The sequence below is a fragment of the Malus sylvestris genome, chromosome 10, assembly GCF_916048215.2.
Source record: "Malus sylvestris chromosome 10, drMalSylv7.2, whole genome shotgun sequence".
Lineage (NCBI taxonomy): Eukaryota > Viridiplantae > Streptophyta > Magnoliopsida > Rosales > Rosaceae > Malus > Malus sylvestris.
The window spans coordinates 5,166,451-5,179,962 of NC_062269.1; the positions used below are offsets into that span (position 1 = coordinate 5,166,451).

The 13,512-nt window shown below is 34.9% G+C and overlaps 1 protein-coding gene across 1 annotated transcript; it reads right to left on the minus strand.

Annotated features, from left to right (window-relative positions):
* Positions 1 to 1,736: 1,736 nt before the first annotated feature.
* On the minus strand, positions 1,737 to 8,443 carry LOC126584170 (putative laccase-9). Its single transcript, XM_050248637.1, has 7 exons — positions 8,268 to 8,443; positions 7,891 to 8,042; positions 6,741 to 6,985; positions 4,518 to 4,643; positions 3,086 to 3,677; positions 2,209 to 2,564; positions 1,737 to 1,958 (listed from the first exon to the last, which is right to left on the minus strand). The coding sequence occupies exons 1-7, from the start codon at positions 8,364 to 8,366 to the stop codon at positions 1,819 to 1,821; spliced, it is 1,710 nt and encodes a 569-aa protein (XP_050104594.1). The 5' UTR covers positions 8,367 to 8,443; the 3' UTR covers positions 1,737 to 1,818.
* Between the last annotated feature and the right edge of the window lie 5,069 nt (positions 8,444 to 13,512).

Sequence of the window (13,512 nt, forward strand, 5' to 3'; positions counted from 1 at the left end):
TTTAATTTAGTTGGATGAGAATGTGGATCCCAGCGGTTACCACTTCATCATTTAGCAATCAAACTTAACAGAAAATTTAAAGGATGTTTGATATTGCAATGAATTTGTAGGATGAGGTATAACATTGCAATGTCTAAGACATTAATTATGAAATTGTGGTTCGACTTATAATTGATGTAATTTTGTGTAGTTTACCTAATATATTACCAACCGAAAACATACTTCACAAGGGCCCAAACTAAAACACAAAGAAAAATGGACCTAAGAAACTACACGCCAAGGGCCCAAACCATATACACAAAGAAAAATGAACCTTACAAACTACACAAAGGGCCTAAACAAGGGGTAAAGCCCAAAAACAAAAGGGCCTAAGCATGGGGTAAAGCCCAAAAACTAAACAAAAACAAAAGGAAATGAGGGTAAATAAAACTGTTTTGAAAGGACAAGTGGACAAAGAGGCTATTGTGTGGGCCAGGAGGTTTTATTTGCTTTGGGTGTATCTTGCTGGAAAGTTTATTTCATCCCAAAGTTCTCTTTTGATTTATGCACTTCAATTATGTGCCCTTTTGTTTTTGATATGAAAAATACTAGCATAACTTAATGGGAAGTGTATTTCTTGCGAATAATTTTTCTTTATCGTATAAATTTATTATCAAAATTATTCAATTTCATAATCTTAATTTGGAGGTCATTTTCACAAAAAAGTATTAATCAAAGGTCGTTTAGTCAACTAAATACATCAAATAATGATATATTCATTATGAATATGTTATTTAATATTCACATCGTCGACTGTTCTATATATTTTTTACAATCTTTCCACAAACCATGTAAGTAATGTGTACAAATATTAAATATAGTAAAACCCAAATAATTATATATATAAATATATATTGACAGTTGACAGTTATTAGGATTGAGACCCCAATTAATCTTGCAAATCCAAAGCTATGATTTTGGAATGGGACCCCAATTCATCTTGCTTTTTGGACTGGGCCTCCATTGATCAGACCCTCGGCCTCGGTTCTTGTTTTCACAAAGTGTATTATTCCTGCATTTGGACTGTGCAGGTTGGATAAGTTGGAAGGAACAATGTAAAACTCTCTTCATTGACGAAATATAGAAAAGGTTTGATATACGTTTGACATTCTTAATGGTTCTCATTGAATTTCACGAGGGTCCAAAAAGAATTAGTAATAACCTTCTCATTTAGAGCTTCTCGATTTTCATTTTTATTATGCAATGTTGCTTGATAATTAGAGCCGTCTACTTTTTAGATCACATTTTAAAGATCATCTATATTTTAAAAAGTTAACTATGTTTGAAATCGTTTAGTCATCTATTTTTAGTCTAACAATTAAATTAAATGATTTTCTGATTCGGTTGATTTTTTACAAAATTAATTTTTGATATGTGATCCAGAAAGTAAACTACTTTGATTATAAAGTAATATTGCAGAATGAAAATGAAAACCAAAAAGATAAATGAGATGGTTACTAGCATATTGGGCTAGTACTGCATGAGAATGAGACCCGCGTAGCTCTTGCAGATGTTACTTTTACTTTTGGAAGGAGCTTTGGGTTTGGAAAAATTGATCATAAATCAGGCTTAAGCAGTCAAGCTACCTTATACTATTACAGGATGAAGACTAATATATATATATATATATATATATATATATATATATATATATATATATATATATATATATATATATATATAACCACTCAAAGGCAAAGACTTGAATCTTACTATTATTCTCACAAATCATAATTAAATAAATGGAGATCAGTAAAAGAAAAGTCCAAATATATCTAATTAAGACTTGGAACAAGGAGGCATATAAGCAGGCGGTGGGCGAATGCTGGTTTCTGTTGTATTTCCATTCTGCACTATGAGCACGGTATCCATTCCCCAGCTGGTATGTCTTTCCAAATGACAATGCATAAACCATACTCCTACAAAATCATAACCAGTTATTTTCGTGGTTGCTCTAAATTAATCACCTTATACCTCAAACATGTAATGCACGTTACTTAGGCAGCTATAAAAAGTAAGAGTGTGATACTATCACAATATGTGTTATTGGTCCAACCATATTATAACATGTTGAGTATTTATTATTAGACTATAAAATATGGTCGTTCGTACGTAGAAAGGCCATGCATGTGACATTGTGATGGTTGTGCTCAAAATTATAGAATTTACCAGGATTATCGGCTGTAAATCTGATGGTTGCCCATCCATTCTTTGGAACTCCAATGGTGTTAACTTCTGGGGGATCAACCAAATTGTAGGTTCTGGGTGATGTTCTCCTGTCAAAAATTCCGGAACCAGTTCCGACCAAATAGAAGCTGAAACCATGGAGATGCATTGGATGGTTCTCAGGTGCGATGATGTTGGTTCCTTGGAACATGATCTCAACTCCTGCACCATATTTGATCATCCTCACCCTCGTCCCAAAGTTCGGATATATTGTGTTGTTACCCACGTCTCCAGTGTAGTTGAAAGGATTAGGCGGCCTGTTTGGGAAACTAGTTCTGTAAACTCCATTGTTACTTCCCCTGTACAAACGAAGTACGGTCAAGTTTTTTTGTTAGGAATAAATAAGGTTAATTAATCAAAATGTTAATTGAAAATATTGGAATTTTACTTTGGTGTCACTCCATTTCTTATGAGACTAGTGACTTCCATCATTCAGTGACCAGAATATAATTTAGACTCAAATGCACATTACAAAAGTACAAAAGTACAAAAGTATTATTATCATTCAAATTGCAACTATAAGGGACCATTGTAATTTTTTGGTGTACACGGACATGATCAAGTGAAGCTACTATTTCATTCAAATTATATCCCCTAAATGTGTTCTATTAACATACCCTAAAAGTGAAAAATATCAACCATATCTATTGTTATTATAACAAGTAAAATGATACAAAATGTGGTTTGTGCCCTTGTACTAGCCATAAAAATAGCAGCATTAGTAACTATCATAATAGAAATGGCAAAAAAAGAAAATTATCAGATAGAAATATCAAAATTACCAATAATTGTTTTATTGAAGAAAAATATTTGAACTTACCGATAATATGCTTGCAGTATATCAACAGATGGTGTCACGAAACTGACATTGTTTAAGCTTGAAGCGAGCGCATTTCCATCCGGGCCTTCACATGAAGAATTAGCACAAATTCTTTCATTGATTGCAAGAGTCATATAGATCCTGGAATGAATTTCTAGTGGGACATCAATAGGGTGCTCTTTGCTTGCCAAGGCCCTGATTTTCTTAGTGAAGTTATCAGCAGCTGTTTCATCGGCTTCCGCTGGAAGAGTTGGAAAAGGAATGATTGATGGGGAGCTGTAGTTGCCGTTGTATTGAACAATTGCACTGGTGGTGCTGTTGTTATATGAAACATTAACTCCATCCATAAAAGGATGAGAAGCCATGTAATACTGGCTGGGAGGTTGGTTTGCGGTCACTAAAATGTCCATGGTTTGGCCTGGAGTTATCATGATGTAAGAGGTGGTTATTGGTTTTATGTATGAAGCGTCTTGTGCTACGACTGTGAGGGTGTGGTTCGCGATGGCAAAGAACTGTTCTTCGTTCATCACGGCGTTGATTACCTTGAGAAGATAGGTCTTACCGTAATCAACTATCCATCGGTATGTTGTCTCTGCATGTAACACAAAATCCATTAATTATTACTTGTTTTACACAAATCACTACAAACCCGGCCTAACAAATGAATGATGCCTGTGACAGTTTATGTTGGTCACAGAAATAAATTATGTTTAGAAGGAATCAAGGCAAACTTTCACACTATACCAGCGGTTTGTACGTATTGAGTTTGAAGACAATTTTGGGATGACGTATACTTACATTTGATTAATTAATTTGGCGAGGAGAGTTTATGGCTTAAAATTTACTTGCAAAGACCAAATAAAGCTAAACTTACTTTTAACTTTGGGTCTGTCTTTGTCCTTTACATTTTTCATGCAATAAATTTCCGGTCCATATATTTTTATTCTGTTATGGACGAAATAAAGATGTCTCTTAAATTTTTAAGAAATTTGATAGCCTTTTTTATAAGATGGTTTTTCGACTAAGCAAAGATGTTAGATATAACCTGAACTACTAAGTAATATAGAAGATCACAGTCATGATTGAATTGAGAAAATATTAATTTTTATTTTATAAAAAATCATTGTAGTTGTCAAGAATTTAAAGTAAACAAAGAAAATCAGATGCATCGAATATAGATCATCATTTCGTACCAGAAAAAAAAATTGAATAGTGATTTTCCATCGTTTTCTTGGAGATTAGTACGTTTTGTTAACTTAACTATGAGTCAGAAAATCCAAAACCCATCCCTTTCTTTGTATTTTATTCTATTACATAGACACCTTTTAGTCTTTAACCCAAAAAGAAGACACCTTCTAGTCTTTATTATTCACGCGGATCGTTGTACATTATTAAACTAGATTAAGTTAATTGTATCTTTAATTAGTCTTACCATTGGAACAACTATACAAATCTCCGGGCCGTCCGTTAATTGTGAAGGCATCTGAAATATTTGGTTCGTCACCTGTAGCGAGAGCCTCTTCTATTATTTCCATCACATCTCCCTTGAACCATGATCCTGCCAAATTAGACACTTAGTTTTAATATAATATGTACAATTTAATAATTTATGTACTCTTAGAAGGAAAGGGATTCCTTTCTCATAATCTACCAAGTTCGGAAATTTGAGCCATTGAAATTTAATCCAACAGTTAAAATTATTATAACTTTTAAAGTGAAACCCTGTTTGTAGCCATTAGATCAAATTTCAATGGTCCGGATCCCCGAACTTAGTAGATTAGGAGGAAGAGATCCAAAGAAGATCCATTTCCCTTTTAGAATAAAAGAAAACTAATGAAAAGAGCTTGAAAATTTTGAGTTTTAATGATAAAGACAAAATAAAAGGTTAAAATGAATAATACCATGATTGATTTTTTATTGTAAAAATATAATTTTTCGTTAAGGTTCCTATAATAAATCCAATGGTAAAACTGTACGATGTAATATTTTTACCCCCACAAAGCCACTATAGTCGTTTACTTTTTTGTCAAAATAGAATGTTGGTTTGCGTGTTCACACAGTATGGAAACTTGCAAAAATGCAAAAGGGGCTGCGTTCCAGAATTTGAAAACACAAACCCTTGTCTTTTTACTTCTCTATACCCATCATGTATTATAATTTTGGTAATTAATATTGAAAATACGGACAATTATGATTCTGTATATGATACCAAAGATACACTAATCAAAGGCTGTTCTAATTTTGTTTTACATATTTGTGGTTATGGAAAGATTTTTTGTATATCTGGAAGATTGACAAGGAATATGCTATCGTCTTACCGTATACTTTAAAGTTGAACGTATATGAAAAAGTTGAAATTTCATTATAAAATATTTAACAATACTGCTGAAGTGGAAACAATGTTCATTTTTATCTAGAGTAATGCTAAGTAAACTAAATCTTTAAACTAAATTTGTAAATTATATGATGTATCACTAATAACAAATAAAGACGTTAATCAAACACTTAAATAATAATTCAAATTTTAACAACCACGTCATATGCTTTACAAAATTTAATCTCCCTAATATTACCCTTTTATCTAACGAAATTCACACTCAAAACAATATCAACCACCCATAATATAATTGAGAAAATATTTTTTCTTATCACTCTATTTATCACTATTATATGAGTTTAAATCTTAAAATTTGTATAGTAGATAAACACAAATTTCAAAATTAAATTTGCAACACAATCACGTTATAGTTAGATGTGGCAAATCAACTCATTGGATTGTTAACGGATGCCCGTTAAGATCAATTTAATTAGTTATCACCATAATATAGAGTTGAGATTGGTAATGATGAATATGATGTAAGATGAAATCAAATCAAAATAGGTTTTAACGAGTATCTATTAATAATTCAATGAATTGACTAACCACCCTACTAGTTATGGCATGTCCAACGATCATGCAAAAGCAAGAAAGAAAGACAAAAATAACGATTTTTGGATGTTCAATGGCTCCTCAAAATAAAAGTTTTATTCAATGGATCCTCAGAATAAAAGATGCCTTAACAACGATGAGTATAATAAAGAAAGACAATGAGAGTCTCTTTTGGAAGGTGTTATAAGTGATGAGATTGATGACTACTTAACCACTAAACAGTACACGCATTACATCCCAAATCCCAATTATGTCATTTTTCGAATCATGATAAGTGATGAGACCATAGAGCTCTGATATGATTACTTGACCACTACACCTTCAGATCCCACAATACGCAAAGTAACTTACGTGGAGGTTGGAATATAAATAAATCTTATCATTTTATATTCATTAGGATACTTTCAATTAATAATTAATCACTAAAGTTATTTAGACATACAAAATTAATCACCTCAATAAAATGTTACCGACTATTATATTTCAGATTCACCTATATTAAAAACAGAATCTTGCAAGGGTATATGCATTTGTTTAATACATTCATTATTTAACGCTCATATATGCAACTAAAAGAAAAAGTATATTATATCTGACTATATTTGATCGTTAAATTGTACTTGTATTGTGATCATTCATTAGTTCAATCCACAATTTATGTGCCTGAACAACACAAGTATAACTGAATAGTTAAAGAATTAATAGATATGAAACTAATGAAAGTACCTAGAATAACTGTTTCTTGTGCATCTGGTGTTGCAAATGGATAAGTGGTGCCGGCAGCCGGTAGAATAATGATTGCACCATGGACGGTGGCGCGCGTCCAGTCACTATGAGCATGCCACCATAATGTTCCTTCTTCATTGGAGAATATAACTTCGTACGTGAAGTTTGTTCCTGGTTGAATAGGACATTGAGTGATATTCTCAGGTCCATCTGACCATGGATTTCTTGGTTGCTTCACTCCATGCCTATACAAATTAAACAATAAATTGAGCAGTAGGGCCAGTCCTGAGGGGGTGCAAGTGGTGCCATTGCACAGGGCCCTGAAATCGGAAGGGCCCCTGATTTTTCAACTTTGCATGCATATATGTATATATAGTAGTATGTGTAGAATATTACAAACTTGAGTCTTAGCGTAAGTGGTATTATTATTACATCGGCCTAGGGGATGGGTTCGAAACTCGTCTCCATTATTTTTCAGTTTATTTTTATTAAATGCATAAGCTTCCACAAAATAATATAAAAATTCCACACAATAACATGAAAATTCGAACTTGAACCTCTAGATGGTTAAGGAAAAACAATACGCCACCTTTCCACTTGTTGATATGTTAAATTTGTTTGTGCTATTAGAATTTATAGAAGCTCAATTGAAAACTAAAATTATTTTTTTGAACAAAAATATTAAAACAATTAAATCTTTAATACTTTTTAGGGTCTCCAATTCACTTTCACACAGAACCCCTTAAATCTCAGGGTTGGCCCTGTTGAGCAGTCAAGTATGTGTTTATCTAGAAACCAAAAACAGACCAAGCTAAAAGCCACATACAAATTCCTTTATGGACGCACAACAATACATTAATGAATAAAAAAACTATTGATGGGAATTTCACCTAGCCCATACAAAAGTCAGAAGACCCAAATTTAAGGTGTTCCTTCACAGTCCAATCCTTCAGTTTTTTTATTTTGTATGGAACGATATAGGGTGGGGGAATAAAATCCCATTGAACTCGTTATTTAAGATATTTGAATTTAAAACTTTTCACTTACAGGTAAAAAGGAATATCACAATCTTTTTACTATTTAGTTTTTCAGTCTTTAGTTATTTAAGCTGGACTGTGATTATCTAAGGGAGACTACAAGCGAAGTTTACCAGTGAAGGGTGACACCGTAATATCCTTGGTTGTGAACATTGATAAAAGCGGTGTCTCCTCTGTGAACAGTTATGGTTGGTCCCGGAAGAGTTCCATTCACAGTTAAGATACTCTTTGTGCTACAAAGCCTTGTAAAGTTTGTTTCTTGCAGCTGCACAATATCACAGGAACAAGCCAATAACACATGGATGAGTGAAATACCCAGAATAGACCCGTGATGATATAGACTCATACAACCACATATTTACAATAAGAGGTGAGGAAATTAGACAAATGATACTAATTTGCTTCGAACTTGGCATCGACGAGAATCAAATACATGCTCTCACAACAAGACAACTTAAGTTGGCATGCAGCATCTGTGGAAAACACTTACAACGAAATCATAATAATGGATAGCGCCATTAGCCTTGCCCAGGAAAATAAACCCTACAAGAGCTAAGACCAGGAAATCCATGTTGTTACAGTTGCCCATTTTCAGATGTTTGTTAGAAAACTAAGTTCCCACCCTGTGTCCTTCAGGTCGCCCTTGAGATGTTGTGCGAGTTGGATCTCCGCTCGACTGCAATTTATAGAATAAGACTTCGTAGCAAGTTGCTCCTTTGATTAGTAGATACGACTCCTTGCACTTGATTGGACATTTCAATTTATGTACCTAACAATCAAACAAATAAAAAAAAAAAAAATTAAACCACAAACACATGAAAAACAAAGTATATAACGCCCTAAAGGAAAACATAGGTGCTAGTTCAAGGCAACTATGCCTTTGTGATACTTGGTAACTTTAGGCACTAATACTTGAATTCCACACAAAACTGATATGACATACTAACAAGATTAAAAATATGGGAACGGTTATTAGCACTCTAAAAATCTTATTTTAGACTTCTTACAAGTATATTTTTCTTTCTAATTTTTGAAACTTTGGAGTGCCAAATAAGATTTCTGAAGTGCTAATAACAATTTCTAAAAATATAGGGTGTACTATCCACACCCATTTTTACTTCCTACACACCTTTTTAATTTGCGGCCATCGGATTGACTGAATTAAAAAAGATCAAAGGATATAAATTAATAAGAGACGTGTGAGAAGTAAAAAGAAATGTGTAAGTAGCACAACCCAAAATATATATTCCAGTAAATGCCTAGAATAATTTAACAGGGTAAATATGTTCAACCCCTGGTCTGGCACGAAGAAGTTAATTAATGATGCAAGAATATATTTTCCATTTTTGTTCCATTCTTTGGTACTAGCCTCCTGTCACAAACTCATGGGTGTGGCAATTTGCTCTTACATCTTATTCTTTATTTATAAATTTTTATTCTTTTTATATTGTTTAAAAATTTAAAGAAATAAAGGAAAATAAACAACTAAATCGTTTTATTATAAAATCCTAATTAGGGAGTGACATATTTAGAATTATGAACGATTCGCCTTTTTGGCTTCAGGCTTTATATCTATTCTATACGTATAAAGTGAGAAGACAAAAAAAATGTGAAGCTTTTAAAATGCCTAAAACGCCCCCATTTTATTTTTTAAAGAATGCAATTTAATTATAAAAAAAAACTCTAGAAATTCTAAATAAATCTAGAGGGAGTAGTTACTGACATAACTGTTGTAGGTATAATTTACTGAACAATTATGGAGGCCAGAGAGAGAGAGAGAGAAAGGTGCGGCAATAGTAGAGAAGAGAGAGATGTGTAATTGTGAGGTCTGTGTTATTCCACCTCATTATGCCTTTATATATAGTAGTAAGGAAGGTTAATTCCTTACCCCTTTAGGATTACAACATTTAATAGGTAATTTACTCCTAATAGGGATATAAGATATATTCCCATATCTACTAGGATTTACACAATCACATCTCTAATCTAATAGGACTGCAACACTCCTCCTTGAGTGTGTAAATACTTAAGTAAATGGCGTATCAGGTCTTTAGCGATGAAGTACAGTTGATGAAGTTGTCGGCACAATGAGCGAATGCGAGTCTCAAATCAACGGAAGAGTGCATAAAAAGTAAAACTCACAAAATCTCGCTATGATAAAATCCAAGGTAGGAGAAAAACCCATAGACTAAGGAGAAAAGTGAGAAGTTGCATTAAGTCAAAACTATACATTTTTTGGACGCAAGTAGAAGAGCTCACATGGGTATGATCAGCCCAGGATGGGTGCCTCGTTAAAACCTGGTTAGGTAGCAAAAACCCAGTGGGAAAAATGCTCCTAATCGTAGGGAAAAATAGTACATTAAGATCAAGTGAGTATACTTCTGGATATTCCCCCTGAGTTTGACATAACTTCCAAATGAGAACTCCAAGCATTGCATATGATAGTTAGGCATACTAATTCCTTGGATATGCTTTTGGAAGATTGACTTCGGCAGTGACGTCGTGTAGAGGTCGGCAAGATTGTATGGTATCGGCTTGCATGACTTCAATCTCCTGGTGCTTTGTTGAAGTAGATGTAGACGCAATATGCCTTGGTGTTGACTTCGTTGATGTATCATGGCTTGGTTGGGTGGATACATGCGGCATAGTCTTATGGATTGTTGTCAGGACTCAACGATGGATGAAAACATAGCAAGTACTTTGAATATGCCCAACAAAAATTCCTAGCCATGTCTCACTTGTGGCATAATGAAGTGAGGTGAGTATTGGAACGATTTGAAGATTTCGCAACAAAGGTCATATCATCGACCTCCAAGATATTGCAATATCCCGAACGGTAAAGACATAACCATTTGGGGATTTGTCTTATGCGGGTCTGATAAATAACTTGCGTTAGCATAACAAACAAGGAAAACATCATTTCGAGGATTAGGAGGGGTTGGATCCGCTGAGATGCATTAGGATTTGATACCAATTCAGTGGTTGCATATAGGTGCAGAGTTGCATCTTTACCAAGATCAACAGTGAAAGAGATGTCCTGTCTAAATACAATGAGCTAAGTATAACGATGCAAAGTTGAACTTAGATATGGAATTTCGGATTCCATAAGATTTTCAAGGGTTTCATTTGCATATAATGTATGGACGATCATAGATATACTCAAAGGTAACACATTTGAGGTGTAGTTCGACTGGTAGACCAAAATACCGTCAGAACAACGCTTCAACTTCAGGTAAAGGCATAAATGAGTTTTCCCAAGGTCCTTCATCTCAAATTCCATCTTCAGGTGTGAGACAATTTTCTCAAGCTCTTTCAAAGTCTTAGTGAGATGTATGTCAACGACATAAAATGTAACTCTAGCAATTTGGAATAAGATTTCATAGTTTAACACGCAAGGGCATAATTCATCCCTAACTGATCAAATAATCACTTAGATGGGTATACCACATCCGTCGGATTGTAAGTGAATGCCTCAAACAAGTTAAGAGGGTGTTCCATGGTTTGGAACCATTTGAACCAGTCCATGTAATTCTTTGGGAACTTACATGTAAATCTCCGTATCTATATCCCTATGGAGAAAACACTAACCACATTTCATAATGCTGCTATCAATCCCAGGACGTTTGAGAGAAACCTTGCGCCGTAAGGTGTGCATCATATTGCACTATTTCATTCATCTCATAACGCTTCCTTTCCCACTTGTAACATAACAGGGTTACCTTGGGCAGTGTAGGAACGACAGATCCAAACACACTTTGGTAAGAAATTTGACCTGGATTGTAATTTCGGTTGTCGTTCTACGTTGTCACTTAATCAACGGAACACGGTTCAATATTGTTGCTTTTCATTTATGTCGGTAGCTACCATATAAGTGAAAACATCATCAATGGTAATCTCATTTCAATACCACTTAGCTCATCCAAACTAGTATACTGAACCAAGAACTTTAAGTCTTGGGAGAAATCCGGATTAATCTCATAAGATGGAAATGATTTGAGACAGCGATCAAGTGTAGATTCATTTTGTGCCGTGCCTTCCTCTTCTAGGAAAGTGAATCCTATGAACTGAGTGATCTGTCATGCTCTAGGCCAAGACAGATTGATTAGCCATTTACCGGTGTACCATACTGTCCAACAGGGCCGGCACACCCTCTAGGGATGTTGACTCAACATCTGTTAAGTACGTCTATCCTTGCAGGCATGTTTCCAACTGCTATATGATCTCGTCACTTTAGCTAGATCAGAGGAATGCGTTTGGAGCAACATTCTAAAAGCTAGAATTCATTGCACTTACTTATCATACATGTGCGTTACGAGGATCGAGATGAGACATAATGGGTAATGTCCATGCAAATTCGCGCCGTTTTATAGGAACGTTGACGTTCTTATCTCCTCCTAATGGCGGGAAAACTGTCTCATTAAAGTGACAACCCGTAGATGAGCAGTAAAGAGATCATATGCAAAGGTTCTAAGAGAGCTAGTGTGAAGGAGAATCATAATCGACAAAGATACACATCATTCTTTGAAGACCCATTTTGCTATGTTATGGAGGTGCAACTTGGCACATGGAATGCACATCCAAATGTGTAAATACAAAAATCGTCAACGTCATATAGGTTGGGTGGTAATGGACCTCAAGGCGGGCCAACATAACTGCGTACAAGATTGCATAGCCCTAGGTAGAAACCGTAAACTTGGTACGTTTACCAAAATTTGGGTGATCATTTAAATTGCGCTTTATGATCGCTAGGAATGGCTATTTGGGGTGAACATGGGAATTTGATGTTTAATTATAAACCCAAAATACATGCAATACTTTATCGAAAATCATCGATGTAAACTCTTCGGCATTATCCAATCTCCCAGACCTTATGGGATAAGTAGGGTGGGGAACCTTTAATCGGCCAGGAGGTTTAGTAGTAATGTGTGTGGACAAACATGTGACCAGTTTGTCGATTCATCAACCAAAACCATAAGTATTTATATTGTTCTTATTTTGGATAGATTAGTCCACAGATATTCCCTTGAATCCACTATGAAAAATGAGTCGTTTCGTATCTTTGCTAGGGATGATTTAGAAATGAAATTTCCCAAAATGAGCAGGTTTGGCAAAGTGTGCTTGTTAGCATAAGATCCTTACTTCGAGTAAGGAGATACGTCGTAGCATCATTGTTTGAACTAAGTGTCCTAAAAGGTTGTGCCAAAGCAAGTAAACTACTTAATCACCAGGCTCCAGGCCGGCCACATGTGGTGTATTCCCAGTTGGGAGATAACTTATTGGCCCTAAATCAAAGCTTCAGGCTCATTTTTGGAGGTGGTGCAAAGATATTTCACTCTATTTTCTTCAGTGGTTCATTTATGATCATTGTGGGAGAGAACCCTGACGATTAGGCTGGTGGAATCGGCTGAGGGCCGAGGCAACAATGAGGTCCAACAAGCATAAAGGCTTGCAGGAGCTGGTGTAGGCAGGGCTGCAAGCCCGTGGTGAAGGAACCCAAACCAGGCACACGGCCTACTTGTTCACACAGTGCCAAGATGGTGCAATGGGTGTGCCGCACCATGTCCAAGTTCCCTTTTTTTTTTTCCGAAATCCCCTAGGGTTTTAGGAAACCCTAAATATGCTTATAATTTAATTTTATACTTTAACTCACATAGTCTACATAACAATTTAATTGTGCGATGCATGAAACAAATATATATATATCGGAAGGAAAATATAAACATAGGGGGTCATGC